Source organism: Pangasianodon hypophthalmus, chromosome 18 (assembly GCF_027358585.1).
Source record: "Pangasianodon hypophthalmus isolate fPanHyp1 chromosome 18, fPanHyp1.pri, whole genome shotgun sequence".
Lineage (NCBI taxonomy): Eukaryota > Metazoa > Chordata > Actinopteri > Siluriformes > Pangasiidae > Pangasianodon > Pangasianodon hypophthalmus.
The window spans coordinates 1,824,789-1,849,674 of record NC_069727.1 but is presented as its reverse complement, the minus strand read 5'-3'; the positions used below and the strand labels follow the sequence as shown (position 1 = coordinate 1,849,674).

Here is a 24,886-nt window from a genome sequence, read left to right as displayed (position 1 = left end):
ATTGCTGAGTCATACTGACAGGATGCTGTAGTGTTGCTCAGCTACTAATGACGGAGAAAACTCAATAACCCTCTGTACCACTGCTGCTTTAAACACATCCTCCTGTTTTCCACTTTCTCTCTAATTCCCTTCGGTTGGATCACTGTGATCATCTGAAGGACTGTAGTGACGTTTCCTAGCTGAGGGATCAAGTGGACGTTACTGTAGACATCAGGAGCGCAACGTGATTTTTAAGGCTTTGCTCCAGATTTATAAACCAGAACAAAATGTACCACGTTCCACGTCTTTAACTTTTGTTCTTCATTTGGTTTTATGAAACTAATGTGGCTCCATATGTATACAACATCTGCTGAAACTTCAGTACTAGCTATTTGGCAAGCTAGCTGACTAGCAGATTAGCTGAATGTTAGCCCAAATCCACACCATTTCAGCTGCGTTTCTGTGCTTGCTACTGACAGGAGAACGAGTGACAGCGTACATCACTTTTAATCTGTTTTGGCAGCTCCAGTGTTTCAGTCACGAGGATGTTAGTTTACATTTCTTGCCATTTTTTGTTTACTTTGCGAGATCTATTAACTGTTTAATGTTCAATGATTAATGGAATAAGCCTAGTCGGAGAGCTACCAGAATCTGTGGCTAACTATGCCTGCTCCGAGCCACGCCCCTTTCAGCAAAGCTGATCACGCTCTCCCGAATAAATAAACATCCCTCAGTTTGTAACGCACATTGCTAAGTCTGGTTTGCTCTCGGGTTTTCATTACTAAGCTTGTTTTGTCCGTAGTGATCTGCCAGCTCTAATTACACAACCGTTCACCAAAAAAATGTGACGTGAGACATCGTATAGAAAGTGTGGTTTTGTAATTTCAGTGGGTTTCTATAGAGTTTACATTTCATGTGCATAAATGGGGGGTAGAAAGAGACAAAGCATAAAGCAAGTGTATTAAATGTCTTATGTAGCTGGTGTGGATTAAAATGGAATTGAATGAGAGCTTTGACTCTGACTTCTGCGTCTGTAAGTGACAGCTGAAGTAACTGCTGTAAATGTATCTGAGTTGACAAGAAAATTTGGTAAAGTGTGGCTGAGCTTTTTGAAGTCGTTGATGAGTCACAGACTGATCCTTCCTTGATGTTCCTTCAGGATCAGGAAATCACTTCTTGAACTGTTCGAACAAGAAGAAGTGTTTATTTGTCACATAATTTTACAGCACCGTGAAATTCTTTTCTTCGCATATCCCAGCTCGTTAGGAAGCTGGGGTCAGAGCGCAGAGTCAGCCGTGATACAGCGCCTCTGGAGCAGAGCAGGTTAAGGTCAAGGGCCTAACAGTGTCAGCTTGGCAGTGCTGGGGCTTGAACCACTGATCTTCTGATCAGTAACCCAGAGCCTTAGCCATTGAGCCACCACTGCTAAGCATGTCAGTGTGGGATCTGAGCTCAGTAGGAGAAGACAAGCAAGACCACATAATTTATATTACAAGCAAGGTAGGAACATTAGTCTGTTGGCCGCAAAATGATTTTCTAAAAAAGCTCTGTTGCTATCTGTTCTCTGCCCTTTCTCTGCTGCTGGTCTCCTGCCTCCACGACTCCGAGCAGTTTCTCACACATCCTTATCCCCCTCTTGCTTTGTCTTGATGTTTGTATAGACACGTGAGGAGAGGAAGATGGAGGCCATCCTTCAGGCGTTTGCCCGCATGGAGAAGAGGGAGAAGCGGAGGGAGCAAGCTCTGGAAAGAATCGGCACCAAGGGAGAGGTGGGAACTCGGAGTGAAATTAAAGAAGAGCCTCCTGCCACTCCAGAGGTCGAGTCACCTGCTACGGTAGGCAGCACATTTAGATTTATTCTTAGGTAGAGTTTCAGTATAATTTATATTATTCTGACATGGTCTGTGGTTGTGTTTTTGACGTTTAGCCGCTGTTGGAGCCGGTAAAGGAGGAGGCGGCTCAGAAGGCAGCAAAGGTCAGCCGGAACAAGCAGAGGAAGAGCTTCTCTCGGAACCGGACACACATCGGGCAGCAGAGACGGCGAACACGCACGGCCAGCGCCTGCTCCGACCCGCCGCCGGCGTCCCCCGGAGACGCTCTCGAAACCCAGCTGATGGCGGAAACACAGGATGGGGACACGGGAGCGGTGCCCGAGACTGAAGCTCCACCTACTCACGCCCCAGACGCCACTGCCAGCCCACCTCACACCTCACCTGGGCACAAGTATCCCAAAACGAAAAAGGTAAATCAGAACCCTCTCGTTACACCACAGTCATTACACCTTTCAGTCTGAAGAGCTTCTGTCTTTAAGGAGCCGCTCACTACAACTGGTCAACTTTAAGATTAGAAATAGGCATTAACTTATTTTAGCCCAAATACATTAAAATATGGAAATGTTCAGGTAAATGTCATGATTGTTAATCAGATGTCCAGACATCATTATCAGCATCAACACTGATGGCCTGATCTCCAGACCAAGGTCGTGTAAACAGTTACAATAACATGATGACTGGATTCACGTAGGCAGCGTTCACCCGATCTCAGGACAGTGTTACATCACACAAACGGCACATATCTGCACAAACTGCACTTTATATCGGTAGTGTCGGACTGCTGCTGCCACCATCCATACATACATAGATATTCTTATACACTTTTTAAAATTCCTTCATATATTTTTTATGTGTATATTTTTCTTTATATTTAATATTTTTCTGTATTTTCTTTTTTATGTTGGAACAGTTGTATAAAGCATTTCACTACAAGTCGTACTGTGTATGGTTATGCATGTGACATAAAATTTGAATTTGAATGTTTGGTCACAATGGTTTGGCCAACTATGTCAAAAATACCTCTGGACAAAGATTGAATTGACATAGACATTGTTGCCCTGATCTTTGGCTGATTTGACTTATCATCATCATCATCATCATCATCACCATCATCATCGTGGGCCCAATCTTCCCAATCTAAAAGTAAAGTTTGTCTCGGCATCGCTGTTCTTTCCCTCATCTAAAGACAACGTTAGAATCCCCAATCTCTGGATGATGATGTATTCAACATTGATACTGTTGAATTGATCTCAATGCAATCAAAAATGCAATGGAAATCTTCTGAGTCTGTGTTTTGGCCTGATTTCCATTGGGATCAACATCAATGTTGTTGTCCAGACCTCTAACTGTGTTTGGGTTAACTCTGATATTCTTGACTTGATCTCTGAACAATATTTGGGTCAACATTGAAGACGTTGCCCAGATCTCCAGACAACGTTTGGTAAACAACATCATCATCATCATCGCTGATCCAATCTCTGGACCAAGGTTGGGTCAGCAGTGACAGTGACACCAGTGGACGTCGATTGGATCAACATAGATATCGTTGCCCTGATCTGGACAAAGATCATTGTCATTGGCCCAGTCTTCAGATGACGTTTGGGCCTTCATCCATGTAGTCGTCCCAATATCATGACAACGTTTGGGTTAATGTCAATAACGTTTGCCTGATCAAAGGACAGTACTCGGGCCACAAATTGTATTGTTGACCAGATCTCCAGCAATGATGGGCCAGCGCTGTTGACTTGATCACTGAACAACATTCGAGTTAACACTGGGTTTTTGACACAGATTTGGTCTAGAAATTAGATCAGCAATGACAGTGATGTTTGGATCAATCATAGTCTTGTACTGTCAGAGTCAGTATTTGGAAAACCTTCAGGTCAGCCTTGTCGTTTTGGCTCTGACAGTGTTGGGTCAAAGTCAAGTTTGTTGATCTCTGAATGACATTTGGACCAGCATTGATATTGCTGGCCTGATTTCTGGCAACGTTCTTGTCAACGTGGTCATCGCTGACCCAGTATGCAGTTGACATTTAGGTCAGTGTTGACATTATTGGTCCAATCTCACATGATTTGGTTAAACATCAACACTGACATCTAAAATTGGGTCAACAGTCAACATCAATGTTGTCGTTGTTGCCATCATCCCTGGAAGATGTTCAGGTTTACATTGCCATGGTTGGCCTAGTCTCTGAGCAACGTTCAGACAGCATTATCCTTGAACCTGTAGATACTTTGTGGGTAGTTATGAGTTTCACTACCAAATTCTGTATTAATTATCCAATCTTATATTTCATTTATTCTCTCTCTGTCTTTCTTGTCTCTTTTTTGTAATTTGTCATCTCTCATTTGTCTTTCTCCTCCTCCACAGCACTTAGTGAACGAGTGGCTGAGTGTGGAGAAGCAGGAGCAGCGTGTGTTAATGCGCAGTCCCGAGCCCGTTCCTGACCGGCCGCTGAGGATCAGCACTGATCCCGAAGTTTTAGCCACGCAGCTCAACTCTCTGCCCGGGATGGCCTGCAGTCCACACGTCTACAGCACACCCAAGCACTACGTCCGATTTTCTTCTCCGTTCCTGGCCAATCGCAGTCCCAGCACCCCTGCGGTGCCCGCTGCTCGCCGCCGCTCACGAGAACTCTCCGATACTCCGCCCACCTCTGGCTCCTGCAAAAAGGTTCGTCAAGCACATCCCACTACCTCAGCCTTGAGATATTATTAGCGATCATTCGGGGTCCAAGCACCAAAGTGGGGAAATATATATAGTACATTTCTGCTAAAACTGGTTAACCCTAGGCTTGTTTTCTGTGATTATGTAAATATTAATAAATCCTTTTTTACGAATAAGTATAGGGAGCTGTGTTATAAACTTGAACCTATGCTATGTGTATGTGTGTGTAGCGTTGGCTGAAGCAGGCTTTAGAGGAGGAAGGCAGTCTGAGTCCAGGCGGGCGAACGCTCCTGATGCCCGCTGAAGGACCGCTGACCCCGCCAATCAACGGAGACACTGACAGTCCCATCTCGCTTAACGGCACCTGCCCAGGTAACACACACCTCAAACACCAGGGGGCACTAGAACCAACACTGTTCTGTAACAGTCTAATACAGAAACAAATACTTTTGTTTTCCTTATGTTTTCAATTTATATTTCTTTTTCTGTTTGTCTCTTTATTTTATAGTTTTTTTTGTCTGTTTTTTACATCATTTTGTGTGCTTTTAAGCCAACCTTATTTCTGTTTTTCTTAATCTTTATTACCTTGAATTTCTTTTATGGTCTCTTTCATTTTCTGTGTATTTTATTCTTTCTTTTCCTCCAAATGGTTTCATTTTTATTTGAGCTTTCTCTGTTATTAGTAGTAGTAGCAGTAGTAAAATTATAGGTGATGTTTAATTATACAGACCATATTAAAGTGTGTTCTGGTGTGTGTGTGTGTTCCTGTGTGTGTGTGTGTTTGTGTGTGTGGTCAGAGTTGCCCACGCCGCTGAAGAAAAGACGTTTGTGTCCGCTGGACTCGTGTGTATCGGAGTCGTCCACACCGTACGCCTCTCCGTGTGCTACACCAACACGACCCGAACCCTCCGACGCCCCGCTAACACCTCAGCTCCTGAACACGTCTCCAGAACCTTCCACACCCACACACACCTCCCAGAACCCAGCACACACCGCGCCACAAGAGGTAAACACACACACACACCAGGGCACTGATTAATCACTGTTCAGCTTAAACCGGATTAAACTGCTTTATAATCTTTAAAAGTCTTTTATAATGTTTATTTGTGTTATTGGGTCATTAGTTCATATTGTTCATGTTGTTAACTCTGTATATTATTCATGGAGATTAAAATTATAGAGTATTAATGATTTGCGCGTCCGCAGAGCGAGCCGCCGATAGACAGCTCACCGGAGGCTAGCCGAAGACCCAGCACACAAGAGGTCAGCTTAATCTCAGTGCTCTCGTCATGCTCACATTTATTTCTTTTAACTTTTCATTACATATCAGGCACCAGATGCTTCTTAGTCATGTGATTTTTTTTTTAAACTTGTGTTGTTCTCAGGTCGATCGTGCTCCGTCGCTTTTGGCTTCTCCTATTAGGAAGCTTCCCGAAACTGCGCCTCAGGAGTCTCAAAGCCCCGCCCCCTCGCTACCTGAGCCCCATGAAGCACCTTTAGAGGAGGGTACGGAGGGAGAAGGCACTACAGAAGCGCCGTCTGCATCCTACCACGCGTGGATCAAGAGCCCCGAGCGAGGAGGTCTTTCTTTCTCCCCTATTAACTCCAATCTAAGGGACCTGACGCCGTCACACACGCTGGACATGGGGGCGTTCAGCGAGGCCGCATCCTATTACCCCTGCGCCGAGGAGGGAGGGAACGCGGCCTTCACTCGATCGCTCAGCGGGGACGCCTCAGAAGGAGCAGGAGCAGCTCAGAATCCTCCACAGAAGAAGAAGGTGAGGTTCTGGGCTCCACCTTGCATTAACACACTGACCTGAACCACGTGAACGTTCATGTCGTCATACATCTCTCTCTGTCTCTCTGCTCTTTCCCAGGTGTCTCTGCTGGAATACAGGAAGCGGCAGCGTGAAGCTCGACGCAGCGGAGGCTCCAAGATCGAGTGCAGCTCTCCGCTTTCAACAGCGCCCCCGGTGGACGTCTTTCCTGTCGCCGTGGAAACAGCGCCTGATTCGGCCGTTCCCGTGGTTACGCTGGGCTCCAGGACCCCGCAGTCTAGCGAGGACCCAGACACCCCACAACAGGGAGAGAAAGAGGGGGGAGACGGACAGTGGTACGTTCCACAGCATGTGGCGTCTCTCACGGCTGCATTATACTAATGTTTTATATTATTATACCTAATATTTTAATTTCTGAGTGTTTATGTCCGGTGTTGGTGTTTAGGGTGTCTTCAACTTCAGTGGAACAGGCCCGAGAGCGCGGATACCACAGAGCCCTGCTGCTCAGTGACCACCGCAAAGACGCAGGTCAGACACACAAACACTCTCTCTCTCTCTCTCTCTCTCTCTCACTCACACACGCGCACACACACATACACACACACACACACACTCTCTCACGCTGCATGTTTCCACTTTTTTTTCATAATTTAACGTGACTTTCACTTAGTATGTCACTTCTCTTATATTTAGTGTATGTTCTGATTTTTATTTATTTACTGATGTCTGTCTATCTGTCCATGTGTCTGTCTATCTCAGTCCATTTTTGTATCTGTTTTGTCTCTCATGTCATCTATTTATCCACCTTTCTCTCTCTCTCTCTCTCTCTCTCTCTCTCAGCCTGCCTCTCTCTCTCTCTCTTTCTCTCTCTCTCTCTCTCTCTCTCTCAGCCTGCCTCTCTCTCTCTCTCTCTCTCTCTCCCTCAGCCTCTCTGTCTCTCTCTCTCTCTCTCTCTCTCTCTCCCCCTCAGCCTCTCTCTCTCCCTCAGCCTCTCTCTCTCTTTCTCTCTCTCTCTCTCTCCCTCAGCCTCTCTCTCTCTTTCTCTCTCTCTCTCTCTCAGCCTGCCTCTCTCTCTCTCTCTCTCTCTCTCTCTCTCCCTCTCTCCTGTGCCTTTGTGATGTGTCTGATATCTGTAATATCTTTCTGTCTTTCTCACAGATGGAGGAGAGACAGAAGGAGGTGATGCTGTAGCAAGGGAGTGTCCATCACCTAAGAGCTGCAAGAGTCCCTCAACGCACACAGTACGAGTTAAACACACACACACACACACACACACACACACTCCTGAATATAAAGTGGTGTGTTTCTTGCTCTCATCATGCTAACTGTGTTCTTCTTTCTCTCAGTCTCCGTCTCCAGGCCCGAGCTCCGTGTCCCACTCCTCCCTTCGCTCGTCTAAAGAAGAGGACAGCGACCCTCAGTCCCGTCCCTCGGTCCAGCCGTCCTCGTCCAAGCCACCGCTGTCCAAATCCACCCCTCTGACTCCCAGCAAGCACCCCTCCCAAGCGCACTACGCCGCTCCTTCCCTCCCTATCCCCTCCCCTAAATCTCAGCCTCAGCCGCAGGGTTCGCCCTATCGTGGCCAGAGGACCTTCCTGCCTGCCCCGCCTCCTAACCAATCGCAGTACAGCCCTCAGAACGCCCCGCCCCCTCCTCCCCCGCCCCCTCCGGTACCCCCTACTTCCTCGCCGTACTTCCCTACGCAGTTCAAAGCGGCCGTTTCTACACCCTTCCCTCCCGGCTCGCAGACTCTGCTGCAGTCTCACCACACGCTCCACTTCCAGAGCAGCTCGGCCCCGCCCCCTCCTCCCCCTCCGCCTCCGCCTCATCCTCAGCCAGGCCCCACCCTCATCCATGTCAATCATCTGCAACCTCCTCCAATCCAGCAGCATCAGCTGATCCTGAGCGCCGCCCCTCCCCCGCCGCCACCTCCGCCCCCTCAGACGCAGAGTTCTCAGCCGACGCAGGTCAGCGGCACCGCCGTCAATCTGCTGTCCATCAAACAAGCCCCGCCTCCTCCGCCGTCGTTTCAGAACATTGGTGCATTTCAGACTACTCTCCTGCACCAATCGGGAGCGAGCAACCCTACAGCGGTAACGCCCTCTTCGTATCAGCAGACTGTGTTACCGCCTCCTCCTCCGCCCCCACCGCAACCCACCCCGCCTTCTCAGGGGTCCTCGTCCAATCCTAACGCGACGCAGACCCGAGGCCCGCCTCCTTCCTCAGCGGCATTTCATAACACCGGATACATGGGGACGGGGTGGCACTGACTCCGCCCACTTCATCCGCCCACAAAAACGAACTCGTAATGAGAAAATAGCGGCGGATGATTGGACAAAATGTAACATAGGCAACTTGATCATAGTGTAAATAATTTTTTATGCACCTTTACACCCAGGAAACAGGACGAGGCAACAAGGGTACACTTACACGGACCGTAACCTGATCTGAGAGACTTTTTACGGAAAACAAGATGGCGGCTCAGTGGTGCTCATTACACAACCTAAACCCCTCCCTCCTCCTTCTTCTTCTTCTTCTTCTTCCCTGATACACACTTCCAGTCGTCCTGTCTTACTAGACGTCTTTTAATGTTTTTAGTTTTCCCCGTTCTCTTTTTCGCACTTGTACGATGGACATTCCACGTCGACTTTTTTTTTTTTTTTTTTTTTTTTTTCCTTTCTGAAATCCTCACGTCATTTATTCGTTTTATCTAGCGCTTCATTTATAGCGGAAGAAAAAAATGCTTTTTGTATAGAGGAAAAAAATACAGAATTATTTTTTTTAATCCTTCATGTAACTGATAAAAAAATAATAATAATATCTGCAGAAATTGAGAAGAGACCTGTTTCTGTTAGGCCGCTTCACCGCTCCGGGAGTCTGCACTTCTTAGAGTGTGTGTGTGTGTGTGTGTGTGTGTGTGTGTGTGTGTGTGTGAGTGGAAGACGGTGTATTTGTTGATCCGTGTGTGTTAATGTGTCCATCACGACTGTCCGTGTGAGTGTGAGAGAGAGAAATAACTTCCTGTTCACCGTGAGCGGTTTATTTTTTTGAATTTCCACGGTTATTTGTAGAAAGTGTAATTTAATTGTATAGGTGGTTCCTCCAGCGTTCTTTCTGCAGAGACGGACGAGTGTAAATATCAGCTTGTTTTTTTTTTTCTTTTCTACGCTTGTACACTTCGCTCACTTCCCTTTTTTTTTTTTGTTTTTTTGGAATATGGTTGTAAATACGAGCGCATACTTCGCATAAAAAAGAAAAGAAAAGAAAAAAAATAAAAAGCTGAATGTTTCTGTGACCGTAGCACTATTTTTATTTCCGTCTCCGGGGATTATTCGATTTGTCCTCTCTCTCTCTCTCTCATTTATTTTTTATTCTTTGTGTGTGAGTGAGTGAGTGAGTGAGTGAGTGATGTGTGTGTGTGTGTGTGTGTGTGTGTGTGAAGAGCAGACGCTCACAGACACAACACTGGTTGGATATTTTCATGGTTCATTATAATAAATCACTGTAATGACAGTTTTATACCACCTCAAGTGTCCTGTGTTTTTTTTTTTTTTTATCTCGTGGTTCAACATCTCACACTTCACCCTGAAGAGATCTCGTGGTTCAACATCTCACACTTCACCTTGAAGAGATCTCGTGGTTCAACGTCTCACACTTCACCTTGAAGAGATCTCGTGGTTCAACATCTCACACTTCACCTTGAAGAGATCTCGTGGTTCAACATCTCACACTTCACCTTGAAGAGATCTTGTGATTTGAACATCTCACACTTCACCCTGAAGAGATCTCGTGGTTCAACGTCTCACACTTCACCTTGAAGAGATCCCGTGGTTCAACATCTCACACTTCACCTTGAAGAGATCTCGTGGTTCAACATCTCACACTTCACCTTGAAGAGATCTTGTGATTTGAACATCTCACACTTCACCTTGAAGAGATCTCGTGGTTCAACATCTCACACTTCATCTTGAAGAGATCTCGTGGTTCAACATCTCACACTTCACCTTGAAGAGATCTCGTGGTTCAACATCTCACACTTCACCTTGAAGAGATCTCGTGGTTCAACATCTCACACTTCACCTTGAAGAGATCTTGTGATTTGAACATCTCACACTTCACCTTGAAGAGATCTCGTGGTTCAACATCTCACACTTCACCTTGAAGAGATCTCGTGGTGCAACATCTCACACTTCACCTTGAAGAGATCCCGTGGTTCAACATCTCACACTTCACCTTGAAGAGATCCCGTGATTGAACATCTCACACTTCACCTTGAAGAGATCTTGTGGTTCAACATCTCACACTTCACCTTGAAGATATCTCGTGGTTCAACATCTCACACTTCACCTTGAAGAGATCTCGTGATTGAACATCTCACACTTCACCTTGAAGATATCTCGTGGTTGAACATCTCAGACCTTGTTTAGTTCTGTGTGTTAAGACAGTTAAGGCATGCTGTGATACTTAACGCTGCTGCTGATGTGAAGACTAAAAAAAAAACAACGTAAGTCCACCCTGAAACACATTAAACATATTTATCCTGAAATACTTCTGATGTATTTAGTGTGTAAGGAATAAACACAGTGTGTGTGGAGCTGCTACAGTAAAATAATCAGTGACTGGGTTACTGTTAGCACCATGAAGTTGATTATTTTCCTATAACAGCACTTCCCCGGTTATTCCTAGTCTTTTATTCCTCTTATACCACAGCGATGACACTTTATCATGTATCGTACGTTTCATACGATTATAGTTACATTTAATGATGTGGAACTATAAAGTCTTTTTCTGTCTCTGTCTCTTGAAATTAATAACGCAAAAAAAAAAATAATCGCAGTTTGTTACGTCACCGAGAACGCAAAAAAGCGTAGTCCTGAACACGTCTTAAAACACCGGAGACTCCTTCCTTAAATATTAAACATTTCCTGTAGAGAAAACATCACCATATCGACTGTTACTATAGAAACGATAACATATTAGAGCGAGCGCGTTAACGTAAAACTGTGATCTGCGGCTGCGCTGTTTTCTGGAAAATATATTCAACACCTTCTGACCAATCAGAATCCAGAATTGAGCAGCGCTGTGGTATAAACAGGAAATGAAAGGTTTGATAATGATGGGATTATGTTATCAGTGTGTGTTTTGTCTTACGTGTTAAACGTCCTCGCTCTGTGTGTGTGTGTGTGTGTGTGTGTGTGTGTGTGTGTGTGTGTGTGTGTGTGTGTGTGAGAGAGATGGTGCTGTTGGTCCACCAGATGGCGTAAGTGAGCAGCTCTTCACTCTGACGCCGTTACTGCAGAGAACGCGGCAGCTGGAACCTTCTCTGCATTTCAATACGGGTTTTAACATTCTCTCATCGGCTTCGTCTCACACGTAGAACACTTACCAGTCCCGAGTGTGCGCTCCTCGGATAAAGTGCAGAACAGGAAGTGGAGTCTTTAACACACATTAGCAAAGAGAGGAATGACGTTCAAGTGATGTCTGTTGCAATTACATCCATTTCCTTTAAACCGCACGCGGTCGTGTTGGCGCGCTAAACCGCGGCGGCCATTTTGTGATGTTTCATTTTCAGTCGTTCTCTATGTGAAGAATTAACCTGTGTTTATTCAACTACAATACAACATCGAGCAATGACTAATCAAATGTTTTATACAAAAAGAATTGATCTGGAAATAACGAAACACTTTTTACAGTTGATATGTAAATACATAATACGTTAGCTAGCAAGCTAGCATGCTATTTACAATAATGAAATACTGGATCAAGTTGATATGTAAAGACATTAGAATGCTAGCTAGCTAACATATTATTACACTTACTCCAGAGTTTCGGTTATGTAGATCAAAATTCGAGCGCAATTGTTAATTATTTCTTCATCTTTTTGAAATTAAACCTCAAATAAAGCTCATTTTTAATACTTTCCTCAACAAGATTGTTAACGTTTAGCATCTATAGGAAAGGAGGGGAAAAAAATGACCTCGGTGTGTAAATAAATTTGTAATAATCCACATGAGGTGAGTAATTTCTGTCGCTGAAAAGACGATTTAACAACAGAAAGAACAATTAGAAGATTATAATAAAAATATTTGCCCTCCTAGCATTTGCTTTAGCTGAATACCGTTAGCTAGTTGCACAGCTAGCTAAAAAAAATTTATTCTCTGAAAAAAATCTGATTAATTGATGTAAGCGAGCTAGCATTAGCAATGAAGATCAATTTTTATGATTTCTAATATCTTAGAAATCCTCTCAGAAATCATGCCTGATTAGCGTATGTTAGCTAGCTAGCATTAGCAGTGAGGATTATTTAGAGATATGAAATCCTGGCTCGTGTTAGCTAGTTAGCATTAGCAGTGAAGATTAAGATTTTTACAGATACGACTTCAAATCCTCAACAGACATGTTGGCTATTTTGAGCTTGTTAGCTAGCTAGCATTAGCAGCAAATAGTAGGATTTATTTGACAGCTATGGCTTAAAATCCTCTCAGAAATCCTGGCTCATGTAAGCTAGTTAGCTTTAGCAGTAAATATTAAGATTACTTACAGATATGACTTCAAATCCTCAACAGACATGTTGGCTACTTTGTACATGTTAGCTAGCTAGTATTAGCAGTAAAGATTATGATTTATTACTGAAATGACTTAAAATTCTGTCTTGTTAGCTAGCTAGCTAGCTTTAGCAGTGAAGACTAAGATGTTTTACAGATATGAATAAAAGTCCTGACAGAAATGCTAGCTACTTAGCTCAGGTTTTGTTAGCTAGCTAGCTAGAATTAGCAAAAACGATCATGATTATTTACAGCTATGACTTAAAATCCTCAACAGACATATTGGCTACTTTGTGCTTGTTAGCTAGCTAGCTAGTTAGCGTTAGCAGTAAATATTATGATTATTAAAAGATATGGCATAAAAATCCTCTCAGAATTCCTGGCTCGTATTATCTAGTTAACTTTAGCAATGAAGATTAATATTATTTACAAATAAGACTTAAAATCCTCAACAGCCATGTTGGCTACTATTTATAGATATGACTTGTTTATAATCCTGGCTCAGGTTAGCTAGCTAGCTAGCATTAGCAGTGAAGGCTAAGATGATTTGCAGATAAGAATTAAAATCCTGACAGAAATGCTAGCTACTTAGCTCAGGTTTTGTTAGCTAGCTAGCTAGAATTATCAAAAACGATCATGATTATTTACAGCTATGACTTAAAATCCTCTCAGAAATCCTGTCTCATGTTAGCTAGCTAGTGAAGAGTAAGATTAGCATTTAAATCACAACACAAATCATTTTATTTGTAAAATCAGGAAAAAGAAAACCCTCGTGATCGGTGATTGTCTTTTGAGAGAACTTTTTATTCACTTACATCTCTGAATCAATCTCTAGATGGTGTGTTTTTTAATGATGATTTTATGGAATATTTACATTTCTTTCTTTATTTTTTTATTCTATATACAAGAACATTAGACGAGACAGACACCCGACATTGGGGACTTCAGTAATGTACAGATATAATAATTATAATAATAATAATAATAAGAAGAAGAAGATTAATTCTAAATCAGCTTCAGTATGCGTCGTGTCCTGATTTTACAGAGTTACGTCGAAGGGGGCGGAGCTTCCGTTCAAGCCGATCAGCCAATAGCAAACAAGAATTGTTTACTTCATGTTAGCTAGGTTCCTAGCAAGTTTGTCTAGATAATTTACATCAGCTAGCTAGGCTTACTGTCAAAGAGCTAGCATGAATCTTAGCTAAAATAACCAGTTAGCTAGCAGACATCAGCTAGCTAGGCTTACTGCAGGAGAGCTAGCATTAATGTTACTTTTAGCTATCTAACACTGATGGCTGTGTCTCAATCTGAATAGCTAATGGCAAATCATAATGGTTTAACTCATGATTATTAGCTAGCTTCCTAGCAATCTTGGCTAGAAAAGTGACACAATATAGCTTGCTTACTGCTGACGTGCTAGCTAACAGTAGCAAAAATTAACTAGCTAACTCTGAAGCTGTGTCTCAATATGATTAGCAAATAGCAGACCGCAGTAGTTTACCTCATGCTAGCTAGCTTCTTAGCCAGCCTGGGTAGATAATTAACATCAGATAGCTAGGCATTAATGTTATGCTAGCTAGCAAACATTAACAGAACACTATGTTTTGAAAGCAAGCTAACTAAAGTATTACATTACAAAATTAAAGCCAGGCATAGATCACACAGAATGTTGTAGCTACTTAACATCAGATAGCTAAGCTCACTGCAGAAGAGCTAGCATTAATGTTACGTTAGCTAGCAAGCTAGCAGTAGCATGTTAGTTAGCTATCTCTGAAGGCTGTGTCTCAAACTGATCAGGCAAAAGCAATACCTTATGCTAGCTAGCTTCCTAGGAAGCTTAGCTAGCTACTTAATGTCAGACAACTTGACTTACGGCTGAAGCGCTAGCATTAATGTTAGGTTAGCTAGCTAGCAATGCTGTGTTTAATTAGTGAGCTAGCTAGCTAATTTTGCTAGTTTGTGTCAGTCTCCGCCCTTTTCGAGTGCAGCGACATCGGTTACTCAGCGAAATCAGGACACACGCGTAAAAAACACGTTATTATTTCACCTACAACCGTGTTTCTGTCCATCAAGATAATTCTGTATGCTTTTTTTTTACGGTTTACAATATTACAATATTTTACTTTTAAAAAATTAGAACAACTTCCTCTTTCATGATGTTACATTTGTCTTTTTTTTTGTACATAACAATGTTACATTTACACTTCAAATAAAATAAAAGACAGGAAATTCAGGAGAAAAAAAAATTACAAGGGTGTATCTGCAGATTGACGACCAGTGGGCGTGTCTTCGAGCCTGTATATGAACTCAAAGACACACCCACTCTAACATCCGCGTACTCAAATAAAAAAAAAAAAAAGGTAATGTTTACGCTAGCTGGCTAGTTAGCGTTATCAGTAAAGGTTATGACCATGACTCAAACATACTGTTCAGTTAGCTTATGTTTGCTAGCTGGCTAACAGAATGTAGTGTGTGATCTGCAGTCAGACCCTGCGGAACCTTAAATTAACAAACGCGTTAGACAAAATATATACAACATAAATACCTACATAAATTTCTTTCATAATACTCTCCTAGTAACACACCATGTGTGAAAGCTGTGTCTCGATCGGCCAATAGCAAACCAGAATGATTAATCATTTACCTCATGCTAGCTAGCTTCCTTCCATAGCTAGCTGAAGAGCTAGCGTTAATGTTAGGTAACAGATTAGCTAGCAAACATTAGCACAGTCCCAAATCACACACAATGATATCATATGTAAAAGCGTTCATACGTACTAATGTAGAACAGACTTTTAAGTTTGTTCTATTTAAGCACTAATCCTATGTTCACGCTAGCGAGCGATAAAGCGACAAGCCATCGTTCATTTTCTACATACGTGTTTGTATGTGTGCGACACTGAGCCATGATTCCAGATTTTTTCTCATTTCTACGCAAATGACGTACGACACAGTAAAGTGACAAATCCAAACGATTGGCTCGAAAGATTCCTCGGACCGATCGCATGTGCTCTGACTTTTCTTCAGTTCTTTACTCGAAACTTTTGTTCTTACCTGCAGTTAGTATACTGTTTGACGCAAAAATGGAAGAAAAATGTCTAAACGTGGTTTGAATATACTTCATATGTGTACGTTTCATATACAACTTCTCATTAAATGTGTATAGAGACATTACAAAGAAAAATAACACTTGGAAGGAAGTAGCAGAGATTGTTAGTGTGTACATAGCTAGTAGCTTATCCGGCAGCCATGTTGGTTATGGTTCTGTTACCTGTTACAAGCCCCGCCCCTTTTTTTCTGGCTCTTTATGCCACACTGCATTTGTTCCTTGTTTCGTATTTCTCTAGTACAGCAGTGATTTGAGTCTCAAGAATTAAAACACAGCCGTGAATACAAGAACCAAATCCATAGGTACTTAAATAAATTCAAGCTGCTTCCAAGTGTCCAAAATTCTAATACTGAAGTTACGACGTATCCGTCGTATTGGGGAACATTTTAACTGTCATGTACACTCACTCGGTCACTCGCTAGTTCATTAGCTAGTCTGAGAGAGAACCGACCTCCGACTAGCAACAGCTAATTTCCTGGTGGTGAACAGAATCAAGCTACTTTTTTATTTAAAAAAAAAAACAACAACAAATAATATAGCTAGCTAGCTAAGCAAGCTATGTACATCATGTGTGAGGTCGTGTTAAGTTAGCTAGCGGAGTGTAAACTCACTCGAATGCAGTGATCACGTGTTAAACATCACGGTACTTGGTGTAACAGGTTATTACGTTAACATCACACACACACACACACACACACACAGCTCCATGCTATAACACTGTCCAAAAACAGGAAGTCATGAGGTCTGACATGGTCGCTGACGGGATTACGAGCGTTCACTGGGCCTTTTTCAAGTTTTAAAAAATTAGTCGAAATTAATTGGACATGCTGAGATTTATCTACAATTTTTTATGGCCAAAACAAAAAATATCCAAAACATTATATGATTTTTTTTTTTTTAAAGGAGAGACAGGATTTAGAGTTGAGTGTCCAGTTTTGTTTTTTTTTATTGCTATTAACTACTTCGGAAAACCCTTTAATAATAAAAATGATTTTTGAAGGCGAACAAAAGAAAATAATTATTTTTAAAAAATTAATTAGAAAATGTCATAAAACATATAACACAGGTGAAAATAAAATAGAATGAAAATTTTACAATAAATAATTAAATAAAAATTTAATAGAATAAAATTATTTTTTTTTAAATGTCAAAACAAGAACAAAATATAATAATATTATCTAGAAAAAAAATGTTAAACATATACAACATAACAGAATTAAAATAATTCTAAAACAAACACACAAAATCAGATAGAATTAATTCTAAAATAAAATAAAGGATGACATGAAAAAGAATAAAAATTCATTTAGAAAGTAATATAATAATACAAATCATATTAAATAATAAAAGATTTTCCCAAAAGACTCTCTACACACTTGGAATATTTCTTCATGAATCCTCGTTGTTCTTAAAGAACTTCATTTCTGTTAAACACACGATGTAATAAAAGTGTGTGTGTGTGTGTGTGTGTGTGTGTGTGTGTGTTTTCCGCATCTCTCCCTGCTCCTTATTCCCTCCTCTTGAGCTAGTATAGTGTAATATAGGGTTCATTGGTGAACTCTGTTGCTAGGCAACTGGGAAATATGGAGGCCGAGTGTAAGCTAGCTAAAGACTCGGGGTTAGAGATTAGCTAGCTAGCACGTAGCTGTGTAGTGTTGTACATGGATAATGGAGACACAATGACATTGAGAGCAAAATAAAATCTGATATTTTCTTCAGATTGGGTGGAAAATGTATAAAAATTAATCATTTCTCAAATTACGCTAAAAGAAAGTGAAATTCTGGGATTTTTTTTTGTCTAACGCTTTAACATGGAAGTAAACAACACAGCACTGACACGTAGCATTCATCACCATCTATCTACAGAATAGCTTTAAATAAACGTGTGTTTTTTGTTGGGTTTTTTTTTTGGCACCTCTGGAAACTGAGGTCGCCGTGGCTCCCCGTTCTGCTCCGATGTTATCCGTCGTCATGGTAACAGTCTCTTCAGGTTCGCCTTGAGAGTTCAGTCCGGTCGACTAACACTAAAATAACGAACAAACTCCAAAACACAGACACGTTTATAGCAGGTGTGTGTGTGTGTGTGTGTGTGTGTGTGTGTGTGTGTGTGAGTGTGTGTGTATATATAAAGACAAACAGATAGTGAAATGCTGACACCGATCCTAACACACTAAATGGTAGTGTGTGTGTGTGTGTGTGTGTGTGTGTGTGTGTGTGTGTGTGTGTGTGTGTGTGTAGCTGCCTGGTCCAGTCCTCACAGCCGTGTAAAGTCTTTTCTTCTTCAACAATCTGGACGTCTTTCTTTATTTCCCTCTAAACACACACAGGCCTCAGCCCCGGAGGATGCTGGGTAAAAAGCTGGATGGTGACTGGATCACGTAACTTTACTTCTTTTCTTTCTAACTGATCAAATCACCCTGCGGAGAAAAGAGTAAATTACAAAAAAAAAAAAAAAATACTGTAAATAATCCATTACAGTATTACATAAAAACATACAGTACACCACGGAACAAAACCAAAAAGAGGAATTGTTTCTGAAAAAATAATGTTTTCCTCACTTATAATATCATATAACTCTATCATTTTAATATTAAATATTAATTAATATCTGTCCTTATATTCATTATATAATTACTGTATAAAACAGAACAATAAATAATACACAGCAAAACATCTAAAAAATAAATAATTACATTAAACTAAAATTACAACAAAATAAAATGAAAACAAAAGAATGACCTAAAAAAATATATATATATATATATATATATATATATATATATATATATATATATATATATATATATATATATATATATATATATATGATATAAAGCAGATACAAAAACAAGAGAAGAATAATTCTAAACTAAAATAAATAACTGTGTGAAAGTAGATCAAGCTAGATCACAGGGCAAAATAAAATCTACAGAATAAAACAACTGTGTAAAAAACGTTTACAGTAGAACAGAGTATTAATTCTAAAATAAATAAATAAAAACTGAACAGAATATAATTTTTAAAATGACATGAAACAGACACCAAAGAACATTAATAACTCCATAAAACCAAACAGAATAGAATTAACTCTAAGTTATGAAGCATTATATACAAAAAGAAATAAAAATTAAAAGATAAAAATTGATTAACAATAATAAAATCATTCTAATCATTAAAAAATTGTATAAATTATATGGAACAGAATAATTTTTGTTTTTCTTTAGTATCTAGTAAAATTATGCAGTGAAAAAAATCTAATCTAATCTAATTTAAATAAGCTGAAGTTGTAAATAATTTAAAATAATTATCAAGTCAATGAATAATTTCTGATTAAATCATTTTGTTGTAAATATTTTCATACAGAAGTTTCAGTTTCAGCATTATTGTGTGTCTTTCATTTCACACATTAAAAAAATCTCAAATCTCAGACACCAAACCGGACTAAATCACCTGAATAAAAATGATTAAATATTATTGCTGTAAAGGCACTGAACTGTTCATTCACCTGTACAGGTTAGAGATCAGACTGTCTTTATTTATTTATTTGTTTGTTTGTTTGTTTTTCTGATAAACAACCACTCACCTCCTCCAGCTTGGCCGTCTATGCATTTCCACTTTCTGTTAAAATAAAACACAGCAATATAAATATCTAAAAATCACAATGTCCACCTCAAACAATAAATAAAAAAAACAAATTTATCCCAATCATAAACAATATTCATTTATATTCAGAATAAAAAAACTTCTATTGACTGCAGATGAATATAGAAAGTAATAAACCAGTTAAAAATACTGGACATTAAACATGAAATGCACCACTAATGTAGTCGTAATCATGTGATCAGCCGAGACATTTTTCATATCTAAAGATTTCTTGTTTTATTTATATTTATTTTTGTACTAAAAAAGACTATGCAATGTAACTAACAATTTCTAAAAATCATAAAAGTCCCCAAAATGTAAATAGCTGCTTTAAATACATCCAGTTCTCTTCCCTGAAGTCTGGACGTTTCAGAATCATTAGCTTTATAATCTCAAAATTAAAATTAAAGCAGCCGTGTGTGAATTGCAATTGCAGTAAACACACCCTCACCTTCTCACTTCTCCCACCAAAATTGACCTCCACTTCCTGTGTTCACACTAAATACACCCTGTGAGTTGTCTTTTAAGGCAAAGGGAGATTTGCAAAGCCGCATTTTGCCCTCCATGTAATTTCAGGGCCAGAAAATTTCAACAAGGAGTGAGACTTTTCACAATTACTGTATGGTGAATCAGAGTTGTTTTGAGAAACCTTTAAAAAGTAAGTGATCATTCCAGGTCTAGAAATAGTATTAAACCTTACATACTGCCGCTTTAATTATTTTACAAGCGCAACGTGAACAAAGCTCACTAAAGGACTTTTAGTAATTATGATGATGCACACAGAGATGAAGCGTGTCTTCACAACGTACATAAAAAAATTCAAGCTTGTTGTAGGGGGCGTGGCTGAGCTTGAGCATTAGTAGGTCACATGACTGTAACCTGTACCAGTGCTATGAACTCAATAACTTCCCTAAAAGCCTCAGTAGAGTCACTTGTCTGAGCCACCCCCTTTTAAACAGAGTCTATATATTAAATGTTTTATCCCTGACTTTCTTCTAATATGGTCGTGGCGAATTCCCTCCCAGCTATCAGGTCTCCACCTATCACGTGACAGCTACCAGGAGAGTGAAGGCTAACATGCTTCCTCACAAGTGAGACACGTGAATCCAAACAACAACATCTTTTCAAACTGCAGCATCACAGGGTGGTGTAACACACCCAGAGGAGAGCGCTATCTGCCCTCTTCCACATACACAAGCTCACAGATGCACATGATTGGCTGGTGTCGCTGTCAGAGTATGCCCCTCCCACCCAGAGGTGGGATTTCCAGCCAATTATGGCTGTGGCATGGTCAAGATTCGAACTCGCGATCTCCAGATGATAGAGCGACCGCGTTTCTGTCACGCCACTCCTCTCCTCCTGCGTCTTAAACTCTGATAGAAAAGAGCGAGCACTTCTTTACCATCATGTCAGTTCAGATGAGACATACAGCATGTTACCTGGAGTTATCTCTTAAGCGTGTCCCAAAAGTCTCCACACACAGGGGGCTGTGTTTTCCAGCACCACCTCGGTCGTGTCTCAGTCAGTGGATGTTCGTGGACGTCCAAGTCTCGGTTTCCGCAACACTTCCAGTCTTTCTGAATTTGTTAATAAGTTTGGTGACAGTGTCGTGTGTGTGATGAGCTCGCCATGTTTCCTGTTAAAGTCCATCGCAACCTTGTGACAGCTTCCCGATCCAGCCATGAGAATGATTTCAATACGTTTTTCATTGTTAAAAGCATTCTTACAGGCAATGTGAAAAAAAAAAAATTATATATATATATATATATATATATATAAACTAAGTATGAAAAAATTTGGAAGACATTTTGCTGAAAAGTTTTAATTTCCCCTGTGTATGGAGACTTTCGGGACACGCTGTTCTTCTCGTTTTATTGAAGGTAAAATACTCCGTAATCCTTCCAGCCCGTAAAAAATGACAGGAATAATGGCGTTCCACACCTCCTCGTGGAAAACTAATCCCGTCTGAATAGGGCTTTAGACAAATCATGGTCATGTGATGTGAAATGTATCGGATAGAGAGCACTGAATGTGTTTTCTCACACCTGTGTGCACTATAAAATCTATTCTGTTATAACCTTTTGCTCACCTGTGAAGCTTTTGAGATTGAAAACAATGAGTAACGATGTGAAATAAAAAGTTTGTGAAAATGACGAGTGTTTTTTTAAGATCAACCTAAAAGCTGGGTGTGTAAAGAACACGTCAGGTTCGTCGTTAATATAATCCATCAACAGTGTGTGTGTGTGTGTGTGAGACAGTGAACTGTGTAAACACACATTAGTAATGCACGACTCAGTCTGATGCCTCGAGTCTGAATTAACCCCAAACCCACAGAGACTTCATTCCTTATCTCTCGCTTTCTTCTTCTCTTCATTCTTCACCTCCTCGCTCTCAATCTCGCAATCCCATTTTCTCCTTAATGACCATTACACTTTCTCATTTTCTCTCCTCATCTCATCCTGCCTGATCTGTCTGTTTTTTTCTCATTTCTCTAAAAAATGAGCGAGTGAATGGAGGAGAGCAGGTGGGATTAGAATCCGGATTTAAAACACACACACACACACGTTTTAATTCAGTTTAGTCATACAGGTATATCCAGCACATCAGCTGCCATCATAAAGAGTGATTTTCATTCTCATCTTTCTGACTATTTCACACTTATCTTTCAAAAATGATCCGTAAAACTCCATGTGCTCGACTCAGCTTTTCCCAGTGGATCACTTTTTAAAGTCGGACTTTGATTACAGAGGTGATGTTCAGGGGATCGTTGAGCCCGAGAACAACAAACATATAAAACATATATAAAACTAACCATAATCCAAATTCACCTTCTCTGCATTCGTCTTTCTTTCTTTTTTTTTTGTTATTAAACTGAGGCTCCGATTCCAAATAATGCATAGTAATATGTGCTGTAGAATTCTGCATTCTGATTGGTCAGAAGATGTTGATTAATTTTCTCTAACAGCAGCTCTGACAGTAGTGCAGCTGCAAATCACAGGTTTATATTAATGTGCTCTTTCTAATACATTATCGTTTCTATAGCAACAGCTCATTCAATTCAATTCGATTCAATTCAATTCGATTCAATCTGTATAGCTTGTAAGCAGCTTTACAGAAATATATAAATTCAGGATATAAATTTTAAATTTATGAATTTATCCCTAATGAGCGAACCAGAGGTGATGGTGGTGAGGAAAAACTCCCTGAGACGACATGAGGAAGAAACATTGAGAGGAACCAGACTCAAAAGGGAACCATCCTCATCTGGGTGACACGGATAGTGCGATTATAAATCATTCCCTCTATAACTCTGTACTACATGGACAAATAGTGCAGTTGTGCAACAATTCATTACAGTTCACAGGGACTCATACAGCGGACGATCCACTAATAATAAACAGATTAAAAAAAGAAGATGTTTATGTAACGTTTATGGAAGGAGTCTCCAGTGTCAGCGCTTTGTAACAGTCAGAGGTAAAGCTGTAACAGAGGAGTTGACGCTTCTTTGCGGTTTCTTAGTAACATGACAAGCTGCATTTTGTTGTTTGTTTCTCTTATTAACTTCAAGAGAGAGAGAAAAGAGAGGCTGGTGAGGAAACGAGTGTTTATAGCTGCTATAAGGTAAGTGAGAACAGGAAATAGCTGTGGTATAAGAGGAATAAAACACTAAAGTTAAATCTGAACACACTTGCTCCACTGGAACGTCCATTAAAGCCTGTGAGATTCTGAACGATGGAAAACTACTAAATATTTTCATTTAAGTTTTTTTCATGCTTTTATTTATCACATGATGTCACACACATCTACTTGAGTTCACATGTGCAATTTTTTTTATTCATGTTTTTCATGTCTGTGATTTATCAGCAAGGACAATCCTCCATAAACTCTTCGTAAAATCAGCTTCGAGGGTTTTTTGCGTATGTTATTAAGTATTTCCGTGTTTTTTCACACACACAGAGCGTTAGTAAATCAGAGCCAGAATGTCCAAATTTCTTTCATTTTCTCCTTTTTCTTTTTCTTTTATTGTTTTTTTTTTAGAGCTGCTGTGAATCATGGGAGCCAGAGGCAAAAACATGTTGTTGCTATTGATATCAATTTTTTCAGAGGATTTTTAGGAATGATGTTTAAAATTCACAGCTCACAAATCCACAGCAGAGCAGCAGAGACTACAGGGGGAAAAAAGCCCTGAGGAACCAGGAGCCTCGTTTATAAAATGTTCACATAATCACATTTGATCCTAAACTCCATCGATGTGAGCTTATATTAAACATGACACACAAATCAGAATCTACAAAGCCTGAAACTGATCTAAAAATCTATAAACTTTTCTGACTTTTTTCCCTGATGGGAAACATTTAATCAGTGCCAGTGTGAGGAAAAGTGAATAAGAGATTTCAACAGAAATGACACTTCAGTATTCAGACCTCAGATCTAACTACAGACTTTTCAGAAGTTACGTAAAAGTTACATACAAGGGGGCGGAGTTTGAGTAAAATAGAGGCGTGTCTGAGTTACACTCGATTCTGATCCTTTTTTTGGAGGAGACACGACTCCGAAATTAATGTCTTAATCAGAGACGTTCATCTGGAGGTTTTTACAGTTTCTCTATAAGCATAGCAGATGAGTGCTTGGTCAGATTATCCTTCACACCATGATCACCTTTTCTGTAAGGTAAAGCGCTTTGAATTAACACAAACATCGGCATTGTTTTATTAATTCAACAATCAAAATAGTGAATTAAAAGTGTGATAAAATCTCCTATATCCTAAACACACATTACGGTTTCATGACCTCGATTTAGTGTCTTGTGGCCTCTTTAAGTAAATAAATAAATAAAATGTAAAAGAACAGTCTGTGCTGGATCAAGTGCTATTCTATGAGCTGCTGAATAATGAGTGTGGAAGCCATTTTGTTCAATTAAACCAGTGATTAATGTGATCATTACAGCGAGCTCTATTCATGCAGTAATATATTAGTGATATACGAGACTCCTATTCGATTTATTTCAACCCTCGCCATCTTCTCATTTATATCTCATCATATTAATCTTTTTATTTTTCAGTTTTAATATTTTTATGTTACACTGTATTACAGAAACGCTATTTCTGTGATCAGTCTGCGTTTCCTTTCCCTGATTTTTTCAGGTTTAAAGGTGAGTGTTTGTGTTTAAAGACGGTGGTCTAGAAACTCCTAACTCCGTCTCGGACGCTGAATGTGGAGCTCAGAAAAGCAGCTGCGTAACCCGACTCTGAATACCAGGAACTTTCCCAGTGTAAATACTGACGTAAGTTTGAGATATAATACAGCCCAGTAATAATAAAGACGTGTGAT

At 40.2% G+C, this 24,886-nt stretch overlaps 2 protein-coding genes across 5 annotated transcripts in view; one reads left to right on the top strand and one right to left on the bottom strand.

Annotated features, from left to right (window-relative positions):
* Positions 1-9,783, top strand: part of kmt2e (lysine (K)-specific methyltransferase 2E) — a 48,102-nt gene extending 38,319 nt beyond the window's left edge. For all 4 annotated transcript variants that reach the window (XM_053241688.1, XM_034313181.2, XM_053241687.1 and 1 more), the window contains 11 exons: positions 1,641-1,814; positions 1,907-2,221; positions 4,185-4,487; positions 4,712-4,853; positions 5,279-5,487; positions 5,688-5,744; positions 5,867-6,259; positions 6,359-6,594; positions 6,705-6,787; positions 7,418-7,500; positions 7,606-9,783. In XM_053241688.1, coding sequence (XP_053097663.1) covers positions 1,641-1,814; positions 1,907-2,221; positions 4,185-4,487; positions 4,712-4,853; positions 5,279-5,487; positions 5,688-5,744; positions 5,867-6,259; positions 6,359-6,594; positions 6,705-6,787; positions 7,418-7,500; positions 7,606-8,529 — 2,919 coding nt within the window. In that variant the 3' untranslated portion in view covers positions 8,530-9,783. The remainder of the gene's footprint in view (positions 1-1,640; positions 1,815-1,906; positions 2,222-4,184; positions 4,488-4,711; positions 4,854-5,278; positions 5,488-5,687; positions 5,745-5,866; positions 6,260-6,358; positions 6,595-6,704; positions 6,788-7,417; positions 7,501-7,605) is intronic.
* Positions 9,784-13,587: 3,804 nt separating this feature from the next.
* The window catches only part of lhfpl3 (LHFPL tetraspan subfamily member 3), a 35,512-nt gene continuing 24,213 nt past the window's right edge, over positions 13,588-24,886 (bottom strand). The window contains exons 3-4 of the mRNA XM_026909934.3: positions 19,497-19,531; positions 13,588-18,330 (exon numbers count right to left, since the gene is read on the bottom strand). Of these exons, the coding sequence (XP_026765735.1) occupies positions 19,515-19,531 (17 nt within the window). The 3' untranslated portion in view covers positions 13,588-18,330; positions 19,497-19,514. The remainder of the gene's footprint in view (positions 18,331-19,496; positions 19,532-24,886) is intronic.